Source organism: Amblyomma mixtum, chromosome 1, assembly GCF_055824585.1.
Source record: "Amblyomma mixtum isolate Tamu chromosome 1, ASM5582458v1, whole genome shotgun sequence".
Taxonomy (NCBI): Eukaryota; Metazoa; Arthropoda; class Arachnida; order Ixodida; family Ixodidae; genus Amblyomma; species Amblyomma mixtum.
The window spans coordinates 161,643,136-161,665,848 of NC_143012.1; the positions used below are offsets into that span (position 1 = coordinate 161,643,136).

Consider the following 22,713-nt stretch of genomic DNA (forward strand, 5'->3'; position numbering starts at 1 on the left):
GAGAGTTGTGAAGGCGACAGAACGACTGTCGTAGCTGTGGGCTTTATGGATGCAACACATTATAGAGGGATCTCACAAGCAAAAAAAAATGCAGTTTCACGTTGGTGTTGTTCATAGCGGCTGCCATCAGATGTCACATGTGGAAAAGCCCACTTGCGGAATTTCGCACGAGGTTCAAGCCTAGAAGTATCTGATGTGACTGGTGCAACGTGAAAAACACCAGAGAAGAAAGCAAAGATGAAAGCCTTTTGAGCTGTTTTACTGGCACTTTAAGCCCAAATTTTGGACCCAGATGTAGTGTTTCTACTGTAGTCAAATTTATGAAAGTCAGCATGGTATTCGATGCCTGGTGAGTATTCGATAATTCTCAATTATTAATTTCTCAAATCGAATACCATGTACCAAATATGAAACATATTTGCGGTATTCAAAATTTTGAATATTCACACACCCCTACTGTTTTACTATATCTGAATGAATACCATGCGAGAGTGGAGTTTTAAAACTCTGCGAGAATTGTAAAATAAATATTATTACGATTATAATGCAATCTCAGACCCTTTCACGGCCACTATAGCTGAGGGTTCTCCAAGGAACTCGGATGGTATGATAACCTACGGTAGCAGTGGATACATCGAAGCTATTTAGGAGGCAGTGCTTCAGCTGCACACGACACAATGGAGCCCAGCAGAGCCTCTGATGTGTTAACGCACGCCATGCCATGCTCCTGCTACTCTTCCTTTCAAGCTGCCCAGTCCTTTACCATTCTGCCCTTCTTTGCTGTCCATCTTCCATTCAGCCCTTTCAGTGCCTTCTCTTGTTGACTACCTGTTCGATGAACCGTACCACCTTCCTTTCGTATCCATAGCCACCTTCACCTTTTCACTGACACGCCACGTGGTTTGCCCCACGAGGTCATTGAAAAGCTGGCTTCCCCTAGTAGCTCTCGAGCCTGCTGGGGAAGGTCGCTTTAGCTGCCTTGAAAAGCTTGGAAACGAAACAAAAATGTATTCATATTATCATCATCAGCCTGACTATGCCCACTGCAGTGCAAAGGCCTCTCCCATGTCTCTCCAATTAACCCTGTCCTTTGCCAGCCGCGGCCACCGTATCCCCGCAAACTTCTTAATCTCATCCACCCCCTGCTGCGCTTGCCTTCTCTTAGAATCCACTCCGTTACCCTTAAAGGGACACCGGGGAGAAATTGAAGTTGGCTTGTATCGATAAATTACCCGCTCCTGATTACAAAAACGCCACTCATACTGACAACAAAGCTCTTGTAACGTAGAAAACAGCAAGAACCAAAATACAGGTATCGCCACCACAGGCCAAACTCGCAAGTACAAGCGTGATGACGTCATAGGACAAAACAGTGTTGCTAGAACAACACTGGGACACGAGATCCGCGAATCACTGAGGCGTAGCCAATGCATGCGCAAATCTCCTTGACGTCGCCAGATGGCGCCACGCACCCGGCAGCTACGCGCGTGTCTGCTTACCGGCGGTAGGCGGGCTCCCGGTATTCCGCTAATGGTAACAAGGTATACACGGTATGCTAAAGGTGTCTATTTGCGAGAACTTTGTTGACGACTTCGAGAATGAGATCCATCGTAACGCTGACAAAACGCCGGTGCAAACGTAATCGAAGCGACTGTAGCGACGGCCGCAATAGCCGATAGATGCCTTCAACGTGCGGCCGGCGGTAGCTTTCTTTTCGGCTGCTGCTAGGCCGCACTGCTAACCACCAGAAATTACGGAGTCTGCGTTACGTCATGTCCACGTCATGTTCCACGTCGCTTAGTCCTGTGTCGTCATAAGAGAGTCCGAAGTTTGAATCAGAGCGGCGGGGCAAACTTTTTCAGCTTCGAATCCAAATTTCTTAGAAATAAATGCATCTTTCGCTGCCGGCCAAGTGGCAACAAAGCCATGAAATGCCGAACTATCGGATTTTTCTTTAAAAAGATATTAATAGAGCTCTCCTCACACTCCCTTTAAGGACCAGCGCTTATCTTGCCTTCGCATTACATGCCCTGCCCAAGCCCACTTCTTCCTTTTGATTTCAACTAGGATATCATCAACCCGCGTTTGCTCGTTCATACTATATTGATACCCTAGTTCCGAACATAATGCAATGTGCATTCTGAGGAGTTATTTGATGTCTATGCGGAATTGAGCGAATTCTTTACTCTCATTTTGCAGAATTAAAATTCTTCCTCTGTAGAAAGGTAAGGGCCTGTCTTATGGCATACCTTAGTGTGTAATGTTGTTTATTGAATTTCTCATCAGCCCAGCGGTTGGTGTCTAGTGTATTAGTTCACTGTACTGCTGGTGCTTAGCTGAAACATCAGAAAGCATTTATAGAAAGGAAACATTCGTGACCAGAAAAGTCAGCCTTGTCCAAGTGCTCCTGTCGCATTGCCAAGGCTACAGATGAAGCTGGTTGGTCTCTTTTGTTCCGGCGTTGCTGTGGGGCGTCCTAGCATTCAGGAGATAATTTTTGAGCAATCAAATGGGAAGAAAATCCAGTGCAGTTATAAATCTTGGAGAGGATAAATTTTGTCAGCACAATTTTGTGCTTGGTGCATCAGATGGTCGTACATATAATTTCCCTCACTGCAGCAGCCTGTGTCTGATGTTTTAACGTGGCCGTTTTCTTGCAGAGGAGTAGGCAGAAATCCAGCCGCACAGACAGTGCATGCATCATCTGAACACTCGGCATCCTAGTCTGCGGCAGGTAAGGATAATCATCACACTGCTCAGTTCAATAATGATAATAATAACGATTTATTTCCATCACCATACAGTGTTGGAGGGGATGGAAATAAAAGCTGTTATCGCTTGACAAGCTTTCCACCCCCTGTACAGCAAATGGGCAGTGGCATGCGACGGCACTTCTGGGAAAAAAAAAAATAGCGAGAGAGAAAAAGACAACAGACAAATACACAATGACCAGCGTGTGCAGAAAATCAATATGGGTTGAAGCAATAACAACAGAAACGTTTTTCTAAAGGTTTAACAACAAGAGCAACCAAAACATGGAAAAAAAGTTTAAAGTTTGAATACTAGGAAAATGTAGCTTCAGAATTAAAGTAGTCGAGGAGGTCAGAGTAGCTAATGTTTCCTATGTCAATATTTGCTGCAGTTAATCTATTCAGGAGTGAGAGCAGTTGGAATGTTACCACTTGGCGACCATAGTTTAGTTTGTTCTCACTATCGGTACTTCACAGTGTGCTTTGCGACAGCGTGGGTATGTGCACTGAAATAACTGAATCGGGGTTAAGTCAGATATATTTGTTATGCATCTTCTTTGTTCTATTTTATAGGTGCGCAACAGTTTATAAGCGTACAGGTTGAAAATAGAAATAAATAAAATAGAAAATAAATTTTTAGTTGAGTATCTGTATGGCAGGTTATGAACAATTCTGAGGACCCTATTTTCAAGAAAGGCAAGTTTTTTCAGATTGGTTTGTATATCTTCCATGAGGAAGAAGCTAGCAGTTTACAAGGGTGGGGGAACAGACAGCCTAGGCAGTCTGGTCTGCTTGCCCTGCCCACCTCAGTGCACTCTCAGAGGTTGTGTGCGGGGTACCGTTGGGCAGGAATCAAACACTAAAACCACCCATGAAATGAATGTAAGCTATTATTGCCATTTTATGGTAGCAAAAGTTAGCAACCATATATAGTGAGATGCAACTTAAGTCTGGAGTGAAGCTCCACCCACATTCAGGACCGGCGCACAGTATTCCTCCGCGACACAAAAGTAGTTCATTGTTAGAACTTCTCTTGTCACCTAAACAAGAAGGCAATTGCGAGAAAAAAAGTTATAAGCTCTAGAATTTTGATACCTGGCTTGTTTAATAAAGTCAGATATTAAAAAGCTGATTCGGTTTACTTTTGTGACTGGCTAGCGGAGGGATACAGTATGCCACAGACCGTGGCTTAGTGTTAAGAACTGGTGTTTCTTTTTAAGCTGTATCCTACTAAAGCGGGACTGATCTTTCTATGAGAAAGGTCCTGCAAAAATTGGACAGGACACTTGAGCTCCACCTTAAGGGTGTGTGGCGATAGCGTAATGGGTTAACACCCACATAGGCATGATTGGTCATTCTCTACTTGACATTCATAGATCCCTGAAGGTCCTCGTGCCATTCCTGGCGCAGTGGTGCAGCAGTTAACCAATGCACCGCTGCCTTTCAATGGCAGGTGCTGCCACCTGTGGGGCTTGTGCGACCTAGGTTTTGCTTGCCGAGCAACCTGTCGTGACCAATCATTAATTTAAACCGCCACCTGCCACAGTGCGCAGTTTTCTCACTGTCCTATGGGCAGGTTGCGATGGCGCCTCAAGGTCATGTGACCCTGGTGGCCCACCTGCCTCCTGGGTTGTTTCTCTGGGCAGTTTTCGTGGATTTTTCGCTCACGGTCAACGATGCCGAAAGCGACACCGGATTTTTGTCGACTTGGCCTCCTTAACACTACCACGTTAAAATGTACCAATCGCATGTCGCGTTAGCACCATGCTCTTGGGAAAGGACATATAGCCTAGCTTAAATTTCACACGCGGTATGTACAGGGTGCGTCAGATATTCCCAGGCCACAGTGTGTGTTTTCAGCAGTAGTAGTCTGGTACTTAAAATGCCTATGCAGCTAGGTGAGAATGATACTTTTTCTGCCTTGTACAGAGATTATGAGTTTCGGGGGTGTTGTAAATACCCCACCACATGGCCTAAAAGCAGACTCTTTGTCCTGGGAACTTTTGGTGTACCCTGTACCTGCTGCAGCCCAGCGATATCTGCCTCCTCCCCAGCACTGGTGATATTGGTAAGAATGTTTGTAGGGCTGCATTGCCGAGGGCAAGGAGTGTGAGCCTTGGGACGCCATCAGTGGGCCTGAAGGGGGATGATTGTGGGTTATGTGAGCAGCGAGTGCACCGAGACATTCAAACATAGTAACTCACTCAGTTCGCCTACTGAGACAGCAGATTGTGTTCAAAGACAGACATGCTAGCTCAACATGGCCAGCAATGTGCGAGTTGTAGTTGGAGCTCATATCGCAGGTTATGCCACTGGCTGTGCGATTGATGTGGAATCGAGCTGTAAGCTGAAGGGAGAGGCTGCTCTCCATCGACTTTGTGTGCTCAGTGCGGCCTGCTGCGAACACTGCCATGCATGCTTGGTTCTGATGAGCCTTTGATTTGCAATGTGAGAGTGTGAAAGGAATACACTGACCCTGACATTCCAGACTTTCATGGCTAGAGAAAGAATGGGCTTCCTGTCAGCTTGCATTTGCTACCTGGACCGAGTTGAAATGTCATTAGCTAGCTGGAAGTGGAACTCCTTCCTTCAATCATTGACTTCCTTGAGAAAGGGTATTTTAAGGCGAAAGCCTTTAATGCCTCATCGTTATAAGCAGCAGTTGTCGACAGAAATGTCACGCTTTTCAGTTTGTCGAAACAGTCGTGACGTCACAGTGCGCGAATTTCAAACGGGGCCAATTGTACTTTGGCTAGTAACCATGCAACCAATTGAAGGGATCGTATAGTGATGCTCCAAGTAAGTGGGACTGAGCTTAGTTAATTGCTTAATTACTCAATTTGCCTAATTAACTTTTCTAGTCAGGCCATATAAATAAATAAAACCGAGTAGGAAATTGGTCGAGCTCGGGAATCGAACCTCGGTCTTCGGCGTGCGAGATGAGCATGCTATCCACTGAGCATGCTATCCACTCCGCCTGCTATCCACTCCGCCATGCCAGCTCAATGGTTTGGGAAGAACAAAGTTGTGTCTAGGGAATTGGAAGCGTTTCAAGACGCTGTGGTATTCCACTCTTAGAGGGGAAGCTTAACATCTTAACCATACATCAGTGACCGCACTTTAGGTCAAAAAAGTGGCCCCCTGAATTTTGACGGGTGTCCACCGAGATATGTGAGACAGTTACTGCGTAATATCCTTTCCTCAAATACAATTTTCATTTTCTTCATTAGGGGCCATCTTTGTCTTTCTTCTTACGCTCCTCCCCACTTCCTCCCTTCCTCTACAGTGTGGTTCAGGTGTCCACCGAGATGACAGAGAATTACTGCGCCATTTCCTTTCCTCAAAAACCGCGTTCAAACAGCAAGGCATCCCGCTGAACGGGTGGTGGTGTTCCGTGGCAGCGCTCTGTCGTATTCCACTCCTAAAGGCGAAGCTTAAGCGTCATTAATTAGCAGTTGATTAGTATTCAGGCATTAATCAGTAATTAACCATTAATTACTGATTTGTCATCACTTAGTAATTAGTACTCAATTACATGTGGCGCCACCAGTGCCACAGAGGCAGTCAAAGTGGTGCGGCGAACGCTTTCGCCTCTACGCACTTTACACAGTCAAAGTGGCCCCTGACATTTTTTCTGTTTGCTAAGTTCTTGTGTCTGAACGTCTTGCGAACAGTAATGGCACAAGGTGTGGCTGAATGTTGTCTCGCTTCGTCAAAAAGTTCATATGTGAATGGAGCATTTTTGGTTGCAAAGCAAATATGAATGGTGGATATCAAGTGGGAATATATTTTAACACATTTGAGTGCGAGCACTGTTAGCTTAAATTAGAAATTAATTTTCATTGCAGAATGCAACCATGAAAAGAAGACGTACAGCACACCACATGTGATACATTCCCTTTATTACGAACTTGAAGGAGCCGTGAGAATTGGTTTGTCTTATCAGAAGCTTGCCTTATCACAAGTGCCCCTGAAAAGGCTCTGTGATCATGCAAGGTGCTTCCAAGTATGTGTTACCTGAGAGCAGGGAAGAAAATTACCTTACAGTGAGAAGACACAAAGGTGCTGCTCCAAAGGAAAGCTGTGCACCTTCCATAGAAACTTGGTAGTTAAAGAGAAATTCGTCCTGGTCCGGGGTTCGAACCCAGGACCACTGCTTCACTGGAGCAGCCACTCTACCATCTGAGCTAACCGGGACGGCTAGAATCTGGTAGGGTGAGAGCGAATTGATCAATGATTCGAAATGGGAATGGTGTTGATCCAATGTTTCAGGGAATTCCCTAGGGGGAGTAAATTTGCTCTCTTATTACAATTATAAATTTGTCACAGGACAGGATTAAGTGGAGGTATATGGGAGAAGCCTTTCTCCTGCAGCAGACATAGTTAAGCTAACGATGAAGGTCCAGGCCAGTTCGTTCGATTGACTTCGTCTAAATCCAAGGTGGCACCTTTCATGGTTGCGATAGTGATGCCCGCTTGCATCTATATCAGGTTGAAGAAACGAATTTTCGGTCAGGAAAATTATCTCCATAGTATTGCTGGCTGTTATTTTAGAAATATCGGTTGTGAATATGTATACCCTTCCAACTTTTTAATAATGATGTATGTTCCATCTCTAAATGCATCGTGTAAAATGCTCCTCTCGGCTATGCAGCTTGCTTGTTCGTGCAGCAACTCAATGCGTGACATGGCAGTTAATGGTCCCTATTCTCTGATAGCCGCCGCAGTGGCTCAGTGGTTACGGCGCTCAGCTGCTGACCCAAAAGATGCGGGTTCGATCCCGGCCGCGGCGGTCGAATTTCTTTGGAGGCGAAATTCTGGAGGCCCGTGTGCTGTGCGATGTCAGTGCACGTCAACGAACGCCAGGTGGTCGAAATTTCCAGAGCCCTCCACTACGGCGTCCCTCATAGCCTGAGTTGCTTTGGGAGGTTAAACCCTGATAAACCAAACCGAACCTATTCTCTGATAACGTGTTAGGAGGCAGTACTTGCTTGATTCAGTCAGAATTAATTAAAAATCTGCTGTAATGATCAGCTGCTAAGTTGCCTGACATTGTGGCTACTTTCCATTAGTAAACCTCTTTCTTTGGTAAAGTGCTCATAAAAGTCCCTTATTCTTATAAATTATCTAAATTGGACTGACTTTATATTGAGTTTATACTATATCCTCTAAGGATGACTGCCTTTCTTGTCTGCCTTGACTTGCTGCATAACCTACTCTACTGGAGTTCACGCTATTGTAGCATAGCCGTGACTACGAAGACAAAGCTTCACCTCACTGCAACTGTGGTGCCACGCCCTTATCTTCGACCTGTTCAGCTCGGCGCATGTGGACCATCCTGGTGCGGCTGGTGCAAGCGTGGTGCAGCTTCTCGGCGCCAAAGGCGAGGAGGGAGGCGGCCACCAGCAGGGCCCACATGACGAAGATGGCGTAGGTGTCCTCGAAGGAGAGCGTCACCCGGTTGCCGTCCCGGCGGCAGTGGTCCCAGTTGCCCAGCATCTGGGCAATCCAGCGGTCCATGATGCCCATCTCACGCAGCCACACCAGCCTGGGTGCAAGAGGAAGAAGCATCTGGTGGTCGCTTTCTCGTTCCTTGGTGTAAAAGAAATATAGTACACCCAGGTAGAGTTTTACCTGCTGCTATTTTTTTGTCACAAAGTCTCCCTCAAATGTGTGAAGCGTTTATAAGGAATTGCAACATTGCATCACTTGCACTGGTCATTAAGGTAAATGCATGTACAGTAGCCGACCGATATTTCGGACTCCCAAAATTTGGACTAGCACGATATTTTGGACTTCGCTGAGGAACCGTCACCCACCTCATAGGAACGTGTACATTTTCGCGGCCAATATTTTGGACTTTGCGGAGTCTAAAAGTTCGAATTTTCGGACTAAAATAGACACCAACGATATTGTGGTGATCGTTTTTCAACCGAAAGTTTGTTATTTTGGCCTAATATAGACGCGAGCAGGCATCGCTGTCACTACCAACCCATTTGCCGCCACCGCGGAAGGCACCGTCTTGGATTTAAACAGAATTGGCGGGTGTAATCAGACTGGCCTGGATAGGCTTGGCTATTTGTTCTCTATCGTTGCCATTCGAGATAATGAGATGCTCTCTATTGCCATCGAGATGGCCTACAAAGGGCGTGCGATCGCATTGAAAACGGTACAGCGGGACAGCTGCGTCGTCCGCCGTGGCTTGGACGACGCACCCAGTGCGGGGGCGGAATCGCATTCGAAGGCGCTCGCTTCCGCTCGTGTCTTCCCATGGGTTACCTCTTGGTCTTCGCGAACGTCATTGCCCCATGCAAACTGACTGTTCTTGCTTCGCGCAGCGAGTGCATTCATTCGCGGCATGACTGCGGCCGTGTCGCACTATCTGGTATCATGATGTGTTAGGGTGCGGACATGAAGAAAGCACGGCTATGACTCAGATAGAGTCCAATATTATTGCTTGTAGGCGGAACATGGGGAGCGGCGATTTTCGCGATTTTAAAAGCCAGTTTTTCACAGAAAGGCTTATTTTTTAAGTTCACGGATTTTCCGGCCTGTTCGATTATTTGGACCTTTTTTCGGGTCCCACCGAGTCCGAAAAATCAGTCGGTGACTCTACATGAAGAAGAATTGAAGCACCGTTCCAAGGGTCAAGCTGCTGTCAGAGAGACTTTTCCGTGTTGGTTCTTGTGTCAAGCCATTTTCTTGTCTTTTTGGCATCTTATATATTTTAGGTCACAAAACTTTGCATTCACTCAAGCACATCAGCTGCATTATTTCTATGCACTTGTGTCCTGACTTCTGTGATTCTGTTATACACATATTTCTCAAGAACAGCCTGCGCCAAATATATCGCTAACATTGCTTCTCTTCAAGGGGCTACCGTTTGTTTTTTGAGGGAACCGTGCAAAACACCAGGACAGGAGACAACGCTGACTTACAACTCATTTCACAATGACAACCTAAGATTTGTAATCGGAGAGATTTGTAAAATCATTTTTAACATGTCCAAATGTCATTGTTCGTCAGCTGCACTTCAGGTGAACACAAATGTGTAGCTTTGCTCTTTAGTACCAAGTTGAAAGCATGGCTCATACAGCAAGCTTAGAAAACACAGTTTCCTTGGTGCCACTGATCCCGTGTGAAGGGCAGCAAACGGCTTGGAATACTCATACAAAACCGAGCGCTGGTTGCTTCATGCAAACATCTTCATCACAGTCCAGAAGAACAAAATTTGTGTCTAACCACTCAAGATTGGAATTGACATCATGGCAAATACGAATAAAAACTTGGATCTGACAAAATTTGACGCCTTCCTTGTGAGCTTGTTTCGTTGATAGCTGAACTGTGTTATAGTGAACAGTAGGGGAACCTGGCACTCTCCTTTAGAATTCTAGAGTTGGTTGCTTTGCATATCAAAAGTGCTTCGCGGAGCAATGAAAATTATGTTGGTAATTTGGCAGAACTTGCAAAAAGCACCCATATTCCACAAACCAGAAATAAAGAAATGTGGCTAGTTCCTACACCTAGGGCATATTACTCACAACAATCTATCTCGTATACGCTGCCAGTGCTATTAAATAACTTAAACAAAAAAATGTTTCACCCTTTCCAGCATTCAAATACTGTTATTAAGAAATTTTTTCTGAACAAGTTTGTGTCATGACGCTGCATGTATTTTTGTGTTGGTACTTTTTGCTTTTTTTTTTCAAGGTGTGTTATTTTCTTTTGAGCTATAATGTATAGCGCAGAATTTATTGCCGCTTGTCTGTTGCAATACCAGCGTGAAAAAAGGGGGCAGGACCTCTGTCAAGCTTCCGAGCTTTTAGTCCTGTCTCCTTCTCTAATATAGAGAAAATAAAAGGCTGATTGATTGATATTGGGCCATTCCAGCATGTGATCAGTGTTGCCAGTTTGGTCAAAAATGAACAAATACTTAGTTCTTTCGTCACCATCTTAATGGCAATCGCGCCACTTTTCTCTGTGGGCATCGTCTAAGCTCTGGCATATGGTTGTACAACATCTCAAGTTTCAGTTCTCGCTCTTCATAAAGCTCTTGACTCACTTTGTTGGTGCTTTAAATTCATTCCACAGGATACTCGTGTCATCACTGACAGTACCAGCGTTTGTCCATTGCACATCCAGTTTTAAACTATGTCCTCTATGGCAAAGTACTGTTCAGATTTCGGTTTCTGAAGGACTCATTGTGTGCCAGTATACACCAGGCGTTACCGTATTTTGGACCATACATCACACTGCCGTGGAAACAAGCACGTTTTTTTTATTTTAAATCGTGCATAAGTCGCATTGGTGTTAGAGACACCCTTGTGCATTCACTGAGGACTATAAAGCCACACCGAGGACCTTTTTGTCAAAGAGTGCTACAGAAATACGTGCTTGTGGCAGCTGTTTTCCACAAACGATTCTAGACTTCTGGCCAGCATGCCTTCTAGCTCATTGTATGGGGGCACTTGAGTGTGCAACTATGTCTGTGATAGTGCATTCCTCTTGGTACCAAACACAACCTTAATGGAGCCCTGCCCTCGTGTGTACTTGTCAATGTCCATGCATTTTTATGTCTGTGTGGCAAGCATTTATCGCATGAAATGAGTGTCAGGATGTCTTAGAGGCATTTTTTTTATTGGCTGCAAGTGCGAGATTACCTGAGCATGCATTTCCAGTCATCGCGGCAAACGGCAGCATAGACATAGTATTCGTAAATACTAGCACTGTGTATGTTGAGCAGTGCCAGTGCTGTACTGGAAACCAAACACCTGAAGCGATAGAAATGCCCTATATGTTGTGTTCATTCCTGCTTGGTTTCTTTTGTATTTGAATTTTTGAAACTATACTTTAACCCTTTTTGGCGCTGTTTATTATTCTGGCTCTAAAAAAATATTGTTTAGTGTAAATAATGTACCAAGGCCTCAAGAAAACCAATTTGCTAGATTTCCAATAGATGGTTAATTTTTTGCAGGCATGCACAAAATTTCTTAAAAACTGTCAAAAGTTTTGGAAGCTGTAATTTTAAAACGCCAGGATTTATGAAGTTAACATTCTAGAGATTGTAAAGTCAATTTGAGTTTTGAAGATGCATGCGGCACATTGGAAAAAACTTTCACATCAGTACTGGTCGAGAAATCTGTCGGCAAGAAAATGGCAGAGGAAGTGGTACCAACTCACTGCTTCGTGAAATGTATTGCAGTAGAACCCCGCTATAGTAAACTCAGATATAGTAGAGTGAAATTGCAGTCCCATTTCGCCTTCAATAAATGACTGTATATTTTTTTTCAGTTATACTAATCATTTTTGACACAAAAACAGATATAGTAAGGCGTGTCTGGCCGTGGAGACGTACCTCCAGTGGTAGGATGACAACATGGCCAGTGCAAGGCCGACATTTGGATAAAAATGGATGCCATAGACGATAAAACGGTGGTTTTTATGATAGCTTCTCCAGGAAGGTAGGAAGCTGTGAGGAGAAACCAGCTTAAACTATTTGGAGCCGTGAGGAAAAGTGCATGGAAAAAAACTGAAAATTGGTTTTTGAGGAAAGGAAATGGCGTAGTATCTGTCTCACATATCTGGGGGGACAGGTGAACCACACCATAAGGGAAGGGAGGAAGGTGGGAGTGAAAGAAGAGAGAGAGAGAAAGAGGTGCCGTAGTGGAGCTCCCCAGATAAATTTCGACCACCTGAAGATCTTTAACGTGCACTGACATCGCACAGCACACGGGCGCCTTGTGCGTTCCACCTCCATCGAAATGCGGCCGCCGCAGTCGGGTTCGAACCCGGGTACTCCGGCTCGGTAGACGAGCGCCTTAACCACTGAGCCACCATGGCATATGGAAAAAAAAAGCAAAGCTAGCTATGCATGCAGAAAGAAAGCAGCGTAGGTCGCTTAGAAAGGAAACAGTAAAAATTCATTGGTGTTCGGAAGGGAAGAAAAGGGCGAAGTTTCGCAGTATGGCGGCGTGAAGCACAGGGAAGCGACAGCAAGAAACGGGTGCACAGGCACTGTGTGAGCGATACTGCCTCGCCTCGACTCTGCCGCGCATATTTCTTAACTATTTCCTCTTAAACGACGCTGTGACTGGAGAAAATGAGACTGTGTTCGCATGAAACTTTGGTTTTCACATGAAATAAAACTTTGCATTCTATTCATAGCCGCACTGCATTTGTGCAGTGCGGTAATTCCAGAAGACAAACCAAATTGAAAACATGATAATAAGTGATAACTGAAAATAAATAATTACGACATAAATGGATGATTAAAGCAGGATGCAAGGTATTTCTGAGTGTTTCTTTTATAAACCAACATTCTGTTTCGTAAGTAGCCAATTAATTACCAGACAGCATCCTCAGAGCCATGTAATCACCAACAGCTGATATAGTAAAGACCCTGATGTAGTAAAGATTTTTTCTAGTCCAAGTCACTTTACTGTAGAGGGATTCTATTGTATCTGCTGCACTCTCGAGTTGGGCTGGAAAGCATCCTATTGCAACATGAAGGGTGCTAAATTCACCTGAAATGATATAATCTGTGCTAGGTAGAGTGCACATTGAGAAAATTCTGCAAGTTTGCTATGTATGCGGTTGTGTACTGAGTGCCTTAAAGAGTTAAGAGATATTTACTCCGGTACTGGCAGCTAAGAAGGGCCAAGAGGGCGACGAGGAATAACACTGAAGGAGATATGGGCATCACATCAGGCTTATGCACAAATTGCGCATTTTCCTCTTTTGTGAACATGAAATTCAAGTGCACTTTTGTATTGAGGGCCTGTTAGAATCACGTAATTACGGTAATATTTCAGCTTTTCCTACTTTTTCTTTTCCTACTCATCATCGTCATCGTTCACCTTTGCCTGTATCCAAAATCTGTGTGTTTTTATTTAGTATGTGGGAGCAAGGGAACAAGATTGCGTCACGTTCTGGCATGTTCATGCAGTTAACTCATTTATAGAAACCATAGCATTATTTTGTACTTTGTGAGTGCGACTGTAGTGGTTGCTCATTTGAATCTGTTGTGATTAAGCTGCTGCAGAGTGGAAATGTCGGGCAGCTATGTGGGCGATGCTTGTGGTTTGGTGCCAAGTTATGCTGAGAGTAATGTGCCGATTGGGGTCACAGAACATTTTTTTTGTGTGTGCAAGTCATGAAATTTGGCACTCTTTGCAATAGGAAGTGGATTTCATTGATTTTAGTCCATATGCCAAATGAAATGCATATATTGTTGTTATTTTTCATAGTTACAGTATTTTAGTAGCCTAGTCAGAAAAACCCACAATAGAGTTGAAACTTTTAACCAAGATGCAACACATTCTGTCATTGATATCACATTAGCTTTCTTAGTTTAGCCTGTAGGTGAACAATTGCGTAAGTACAGTTGTGTGCAGTATGAGAGGGAACAAAGTTTGAACAGTCATTTACTTTTTACACCATAATTATGTGTGACAAGAGCAATTTTTTTTTGTTTTCTTTCACATATGATTTCCAAAATTCATTCTCAAATTTAGTGAATAAATGATGAGGAAATTCGCATTTTTGGGGCAAAAGTTTGCTCTTTTCCATATTGCTGTCAACTGTACAACATAGTTATGTACACTTGAAGTGTCAGGGTCATGAATGGTCATTTCGGTTATTGCAAATGCATTCATGCTATGATTTAGCCTGAACAAACCTTTCCATTGACATCGGAACGACTTCTGTGAAGCACTACACAGCACAAAGGACCTGATCAAGGCTTGTCAAATGTGATGTCCCGGTCCATTGTGTGGAGTTGTTCTACCAGGCTTTACTTTCTCCTTTGCGAGTTTTTGTTGTGCACTTAATTACATTCACGGATCATAAATGGTATTTTACATATTCACCTCATCCAGGGTTTGTATAGAGTCTTTTTTTTTTTTTTTTTGCCTGGTATCATTTAGACAGCATGCCACAAAGTGTAAAAACTTACGACATCACATTTCGTAGAATTTTCTTCAAGAGCACACCCCTTGATTATAGTCGTTGTTGTGTGTAAATGCTGTATAAAATAAAGTGTTTGAACCTTGTTTCTAGGCTTTTTACTTCTTACATTCACTCTATGGTAATGCCAGTTTAACATGTCTTGTGTCTCATGTGCTTTTCAAAGCATTGTGCAACCAAGCAGTAGCAAATGCAGTTGCACCTCTTGCATTCTCGCCACTTACTGCTTTGCGCTGGAAAGAGGAACAAGTGGACAGCAGCAAACAGACAGCAGGGAAAATGGGTTATGATGCATGGACTACGGAACATATGTAAAAAATGCATGGCACCAGAGAGGGAGAGAAGAAGAGTATGGGAGCTTACTGAGAGCTTTGCTGTTTGTGTGAGTACGAGTGCCGAGAAAATAAGAAACAGAGAAAGGCAGGTTGATACTAAGGTAAATGAAACTGAAGCGCATCAAAAGTGTGGGTGGAACGATGAGGTTGCGAAGTTTGATGATTAGGTTAGAGTATCCATAGTTAGCACACAGTGGCCAAATAGAGCTCACTGGCAGAGGCCTTAGTCCTGCTGTACTTCCTGGTTGTCGGCCCTAATGGGTTTCTTCCCAAAACAAAGGGCTTAATACATATGGAGGGCTCGGTTGGTGACCGGGAGGCCTACATGCAAGTTCTAGCCAGTACAGCATGTGATCGACGGCAATGCCATTAGCGGCAGTGACATATACCTATCCCCAAACCATATCCCAGGAAACCTACATCCTCGGGACATCCTGAGGATTAATTTCCGAGGAGATTGTATTGTCCTGAGGACGTTCTCCACCGATTCTGAACAAGTTCTCACTTAGTCCTGTTGTCCGGCCCCAGTGTATCCTGTGGACATCCTTAAATTTCCTCTGGAGTACCTTCTCAGTCTATTTTCAGGACGTCTGATGACAATGTAGCCCAGAGAATGTGGGTCACTATTTGCCTAATTATTGTAGGCAATGTGCAAAGGGTTATGAAACAGCTTTCTTTTTGCTTCATTTGTCTTGTATTCTAGCAAACAGATTTTGCAAGTTTCTCCATTCTCAGCAACTGACTGGTTCGTTCGCCGCATGTTGCTACCGATGAGTTATTCTTCATGCAACCTTTTAGTCTAGTGATGACTACAACTCTCTCAGGAGCTGAATTCTGCCGTCTCAGTGGAAATGCCACTCAGATGAGTGACTGAAAAGTCTAATAGTCCAACCCCATCAGAAGCATGCACTACATATACATAAGACCAGGTTTAAAAACCGGTCACAGTGGTTTCCTGCATAACATTGCCATTGCACTCAAGTATCTTTTAATGAACCTGCAGTTTTTACGTAATGACAACCGAGTACAAAAGATAAAGCTGGTTTTTTCTCAGTTCAATGCTGCAATATATTGTTCTGCTCAGAAATTTTGTAGAACATTTCAGAAATTTGCGTCCTCGAGTCATCCAGCAAAGTACAAAGTGAGGGCATCGTCATGAGGACATTTGGCCATAATGCACTCACAAAGTATTCAAAATGTCCTTACAGGACATTCTGACCTTTTGAAGGATGTCCTCAGGACGTTAGGTGTTGTCTGGATTATGCATGCCAAAGGTTGCAGCGCTGCCTTTTTTCCGTGGATGCCTGGGCCGCCCACAATACACGAATGTAGAATAAAGTATAGCATATCCGTGTTATAGCGAAGCCACTTATGCCGCCGCATTGGCTCAGTGGTTATGGTGCTCAGCTGCTGACCCGAAAAACGCGGGTTCGATCGCGGCCGGGCCGGTCGAATTTCGATAGAGGCGAAATTCTAGAGGCCCTGTCTACTGTGCGATGTCAGTGCACGTAAAGAACCCCGGGTGGTCGAAATTTCCGGAGCCCTTCACTACGGCGTCTCTCACAGCCTCAGTCGCTTTGGGACGTTAAACGCCATAAACCAAAACGAATCCACTTATAGCGACGTGGCGGTTATAACGAAGGGATTTCAATTTCCAATTCTTGAACTTTCAATTCAGTTGGGTCTGATTTTAACGAAGTAAATACAAGCGCATAGGCAGATATAGCAAAGAGGTTTCGTACCAACAGAAAAATAATAGATCAGAACATTTTTACGCCTCTAAGGCAAATTTTTGCTCGAAAATAAGGGCAAATCTCGATTGAAACCCTTCGCATCGTTGCCTGCTCACTCCCCAGTAAAAAAAAACCATTGGAACCAATTGGACATTCCAATTGGAACTTAATGGACATTCCCATTGCTTCCAATTGGACTTCCCAATTGGTTCCAGTTGTGTTTTTAGCCCCCGACCAATTGGATCCAACTGGACTAGCCAATTGGACCCATTAGGCCAGGCAGTTATTTGACCCAGAAAATATTCACAAAATATGCTACGTTCATTGAGAAAGGTAGCTAAATGTTTGAATAATATGCTCTAGGATCGTGGATGAATATTTCTACAACTTAACATATTAAAATGTGCAAAAGCAAAACTGATATATGAGGACTGCAAGGAGACACTGTGCCTAGTACCAATCAACATTTTTCTACGGAATTGAAATTAATATGCTTTTATGGAAATCAAAGCCAACAGACACACATGCATCACACACAAGCAACACTGCACATTCAGGCACTAGTAGCATACATTAGCTCAATATGTACATCCAGAGAACACACTTCTGCTCCAACTTATATACCCAATTTATTAGGCTCTCATGCTGGGGCCGGTGGCGCTTGCCCACTGAGCGCAGATATTTAATTTAATTTCAGCTCCAGTGGTGGTATACGTGATGAGTACAATTTATTAGGCTAAGCTGCTGATAGCTCTTATTGTAAGTATCATATTAGTTCTACCTTTTTCGTCAAACATGCAAACATTCATTGGATAAATTGGGTGCAGTTCGGCAGACCAATTGCATGCAATGGGTAAAACCAATTGGGCTCACCAATTGGAAACCCAAATGGTTCAATTGGTTAGTCCATTTGGACCATCCAATTGGAACACCATTCCAATTGGAAACCCAAATGGTTCAATGGTTAGTCCATTTGGACCATCCAATTGGAACACCATTCCAATTGGAACCAATTGGAAACTGAACTCGTCCAATTGGAACCAATTGGAACCCATTGGAAATCCAATTGGTTCCAATGGTTTTTTTTGACTGGGTCGTGAAGCGAAAGGTTGCTTCGCTGCATCGCTTTGCTCGCCTTCCCCGTGTTGCGCCGTCCGATGGTGCCTTTCTGGAACGGAGAGCAGGCAGCGCGGGAGAAAAAAAGTAAAAAAAAGAAGAGAGACCACTTTTTTTGTGACGTCACGGGGAGCGTTCGACTTGGCCAATCTGTGTTCTTGAATTTCTGTGTCTCGGTTCTCGGCGCACCGAACGCTGCCACTCGTGATCGTTCGTGACATCACTACTGCCTTGTTCCACTTCTTGCCTTTGATATCTCGATGACCCCTGACTCCGCCTGGACAACTTTTACACTGCGGACCTACTCGATTATCCCCTTTCTCGTAACCGACTTTGACCGCCTCCTGCTGATCCTCGTTTTCTCGCCTCGCGAGCCCCAGCACCTTGAACAGAAAGGTGGTGTCTTTGAAGACGAAGCTCGCCGTTAATTCTGTACTAAGTACGCCTAAACATCAAAAAGAGTGACATCGCATACAAGCATGAAATCGCACGTACAGTCCTTTCACAGTTAACTATAGTCCATAGTCCATACTTTCAGTCCATAGTGAAGAACGGAAGCAAGATCGACGACATTGGCAGCGGGGACCGAAAGAGGATGTGGTGCGCCACATAACGCAAGCCGCACTTTACGTGTGGTTCTTGGATGCGGGATCAATCAAAGGGATACTGAGGCTGTTTTCGAATCAGCCAATTTTTTAGGGTTTTGAAGTAGTGTCATTGCTACTCACGCCTGCGAAATTATTATTTCGCTTTTGGCTAAAACAGTGCCGCAATCACCAATTGAAAGCTCCATGTTCAAATCTCCCGCGCCCCGCGTGAGCGCAGGAGAGAACAGCGGAGAGTGAAACCTCGTCCATGTCGGCCAACGTGACGTCATGTTGAGCCGGGTATACTTCGGTGCACCCGAGCGAGCTTTCAGCGCGCGTTGTTTCTCGTGCTGCATGCGTTGTTCCTCGTACTGCGTGCGTTAATTGTGACGTACAAAGCGTGTCAGCCGACCTTGAGAATCAGGTTGAGCACGAGGAACTACTCTGCGTTCGTGTCCACGAAAAACCACGGCCGCGACCGTGTCGTCTTCCACTGTTTTCTGCCATAAGATCGCAGCGCAAACGTTTGCTGTTGTGACGAATTCAAGACGACCAAAGCAAGCGTACTCTGCTCGAAGCACTTTCGTAAGTGCGGCTACAAGCAGGGCTTGTCCCTAATGTGATCTCTGGAGATTTCTGTCGAAAAGGTGCGGCTGAACCATGACACAGTTCCTTCGATTTTCTCGCGCATGAGAGGCGTGTCACCATTCCGAAGAAGCGCCTCTTTAAGTAGAAACATGCTCACTTAGCCCCTGCAGAAACCTTATAGAGGCTCAAGCATATGTCGCTCTCCTCAGCTTAGGCGACCACCTGAGGCGTGCTCAGCAAGGCTTGGTTAGTGATTTTATACTCGGTTCGACGTGTCCAAGCAAGCAAAGCAAAGCACTACAAAGCAAAGCAAGCATGCAAGCATCGAAGATCTTCATATGCGGCATCTCGTTTAACCGTAGCTAAGCGATTAAAATGAAAGCGTTTGACGTTCTGATTTCGGATGCACATTTAAGAGAAATGAATGCCAACCAAGTTTTTGCAAAAAAACACCATGTTTCGCAACCTTATTCGGTATCTTCATCAAGTTGTGGCAGCGGGCGAGTTGCACTAGATATATGCTTTTAAACACACATATAGTTGGCCACCACTTCACTGAACCTAAACTGCAAATCTATAGGAAGGGCGAACGTTTCCAAGTGAGCGATTAATATTTTCTGACATCTGCTGAACGCGCCACGAGTGAAGCAGCAGCCTTGTGCGCGTATTTGGCTTGGTCTCGAGCGCAAAATGATTGCGTCACTATCCTGTGGTCACATGCCTCGCAGTGCTTGGCCACTGCGCTTCGCTCATTTTGACAACTTTGTGCTGCTTCATCGTTTCCTTGAAATACTTTCTTGCCCCAACCTACAACGCCGGGTACTGAGAACAGGATTTTTTTCTACACAGAGGTATTTTCTTTAGGATGACGCTCTTTCGGGCGAGCCAGGAGGCGTCCGGTAGTGGCAATTGACTTGAGTATTGTTGGCACCCCTTATTTTCCGAGAATACCAGCCGAGGTTGTACTGGCACCTTTTACGCATGGTCTGCATACGCGTCTTTCACTCTGGCGTATGCTTGTGCTAGGCGTAGAATTCTTTGCCTGTGTCTTTTTTGGTTTCAGGTGATACGTGGAACGAACAAACTGTAGTATACTTTTCTTTGGAGGTCATTAAAAAAATAGTCGCCATATTCGCTTTTACAATACCACGGAAAGCGATCTGCACTCAACGCAGCGCCGGATCCGCATCGGCAGCTTCTCCAGTCCTCAAAGTGTCGTCACGACCTCTCTTGACCAACCAAGGGCGGCGGCGCGCCGCACGGCGTGCCCCACGGTACAGGCCGCATATTTATGCTAAAAAATGCAATTCGCGCTTGTTTTTGCCTTATTTGGATGCGATATTCCAGTATACAGCATGAAAAACCATAGGACGCCGCTGCCAGCCTGATTCTCAAAATAAGTGTTTCAGTCTCCCTTTAAAGCACATCCCGCTCAATACACTCATCATGCTGAAGAAGGTCAAGGGCTTTGCTCTCGGTCACGAAGACTTTCTGCCAGGAAATGGGCGACTACAACGGCACAAAGAGCTGCACAACAATACGTGTAAAACATCGTCGCGGAGGCCACGTCCGTTGACAAGGGATCGCTTCAGCACTGGATGGCCAAGAATCGCGATCGGATTCTTGCGTATTACGACAAAGACATCTACAGCGCAGATGAATATTTAAACGGGACTGTTCCTCCAATTGTTGCCATCGAAGACTCTCGCGGCAAAGAAGGACAAATGCGCGGAAGGAAAAGCCAGGTAAAACCGTACCGCGGTGATCTGCGCCAACATGGTGGTCATTGACAAAGCCACTGCACGGCTTCGCCAACAACAAGAATTAGGCATTGATGACGCCACATATTTTGGCAACTGACTGTCCGACTCGACAAAGAGATCATCCGAAGGAAGCGTGCAAGGTGCTGATGTTGCTTGACAACTGCAGTGCGAATCACGTTGATCGCTGTCGAGGTTTTAATCGTTCCTTTCCCCAACAACAACCGCCAAGCAGCAGACCATGGACCGAGGGGTTCGATGTTCGCACTGCCGACAACGTGGCCGACATGAAAGGCCCTTAAATTTTCTGAAGGCGATCTTCGCAAGCGGAGAAAGCCGGCTTCTCCGGAAGCAGCAGCGCGGACGCGGCTCCTGCATACATAGCTGCAACTAGCTGATGGTGCCGCCGCGGTCCGGTGGTAGTGGTGGTGGAAAACGTTTATGGGCTCTATTTTACATTTACAGTGAGTGAGTGAAGAAACTTTATTTCCTCCAGAAGAAGACCCGTGCCCCTCCCGGTCCGCACGCAGGCGTCCGGGGAGGGGCAGCGGCGCAGCTGGAAGACTAGCAACCATTTTTTCTGCTGCCAGGCGGGCAGCGTATCGTTGTATGCGAAGGTCGGCACTTCTGAGTATGGTCTCCCATTCCTCTGCATTATTAATTCTGCCATATCCTGGGGCACTGGGGCATCTCCATAGTATGTGTTCGAGTGTAGCGGTATGCCCGCAGAACTCGCACACCTCCGCATCCTCCCTCGTGTCACCTCCTGTCCAGCTCCTCGGATCCAGAGCGGGGATGCGAAGTTTCTAGCTTGGAGTCTTCTCCAGTCATAGGCCTCAGCCGAGCTAAGCGATCTATCCGGAGGAGGATAGATCCTTTTGTTCTTTTTCTGATTGTCTGTGATGCTATTAAAGGTATTGGCTTCCTCTTTAGTGCTGAATTCGTATGAGGTGTCCACGGCTCCCCGGGGTAAAGAGGGGCGGGCGAGCCTGTGGGCGGCCTCGTTTCCAACCAGACCCGAGTGGGCTGGGGTCCAGATGATTAGTTTTTGCGGTTTCATATGGAGTCTTCCATCTTATCATCAGGGTCGGCACCCCTAGTCCAGGGCTCCGCTGAGGGTAGCTGCCCTGCGTGCACGCCTTAGCCTTTGTTGGGCTTTTCAGGATGTCGCTGGGTAGCAGATCCTCTCCCACTGTTCCGCACTCGGGTTTTCTATTACGCCTAGCTCGTCTATTTTCTGGCAAGCCCATGTGGTATGGTATGGGGTTGGTTTTGTCTCCACACCACGGGCACTCATATTCACATTCACATTCATTTATTCCACATTTATCCTGGTACAGAAAAAATGTGAGGGCAAGGACTAAAAGCTGCTAGTTAAGCAGCTTGACTAAGGCCCTTGCCCCCTTTGATGGCAGCGTACAGGGGTTTAAAATCACACAAAAAATTACACACAATGATTAGATTAGTTTCTGCAGAAATTCTTGTACTACAGCACAAAATACGATCAAATAATATTTTACGCGCGTACACCAGAAAGCATTATACCGAGTCAACACACACACATTATATATATACATATATATACATATATATACATATATATATATATATATATATATATATAAACTCTATACACAAAAATTTATACAACATGTACATACTTCAAAAATGAAATCTGAAACACAGACAAATGTATTTATGCAGAAATGTTTCTCTAATTACAACATGGAAATGCCAGTCCTTAATCTATTGCTTCATACAGTTAAATTCCTAAAATATTTAACGAGTGCGGGCCTTGACGATGTTCGTATGTCCATGTCTGTGTCTTGAAGTGTGTTTAATAATACTGGCAAGCGATGTTCCAATCTATTAAAACCGTT

General features: G+C 44.9%; 2 protein-coding genes across 2 annotated transcripts in view; one reads left to right on the top strand and one right to left on the bottom strand.

Moving 5' to 3' along the window:
- Positions 1 to 14,802, top strand: part of Gnptab (N-acetylglucosamine-1-phosphate transferase subunits alpha and beta) — an 85,794-nt gene extending 70,992 nt beyond the window's left edge. The window contains exons 23-24 of the mRNA XM_089558880.1: positions 2,661 to 2,734; positions 8,069 to 14,802. Coding sequence (XP_089415006.1) covers positions 2,661 to 2,708 — 48 coding nt within the window. The 3' untranslated portion in view covers positions 2,709 to 2,734; positions 8,069 to 14,802. The remainder of the gene's footprint in view (positions 1 to 2,660; positions 2,735 to 8,068) is intronic.
- LOC149369553 (glutamate receptor ionotropic, kainate 4-like) overlaps positions 7,917 to 22,713 on the bottom strand; it is a 63,605-nt gene continuing 48,808 nt past the window's right edge. Inside the window, exon 9 of the mRNA XM_089558881.1 lies at positions 7,917 to 8,298. Within this exon, the coding sequence (XP_089415007.1) occupies positions 8,025 to 8,298 (274 nt within the window). The 3' untranslated portion in view covers positions 7,917 to 8,024. The remainder of the gene's footprint in view (positions 8,299 to 22,713) is intronic.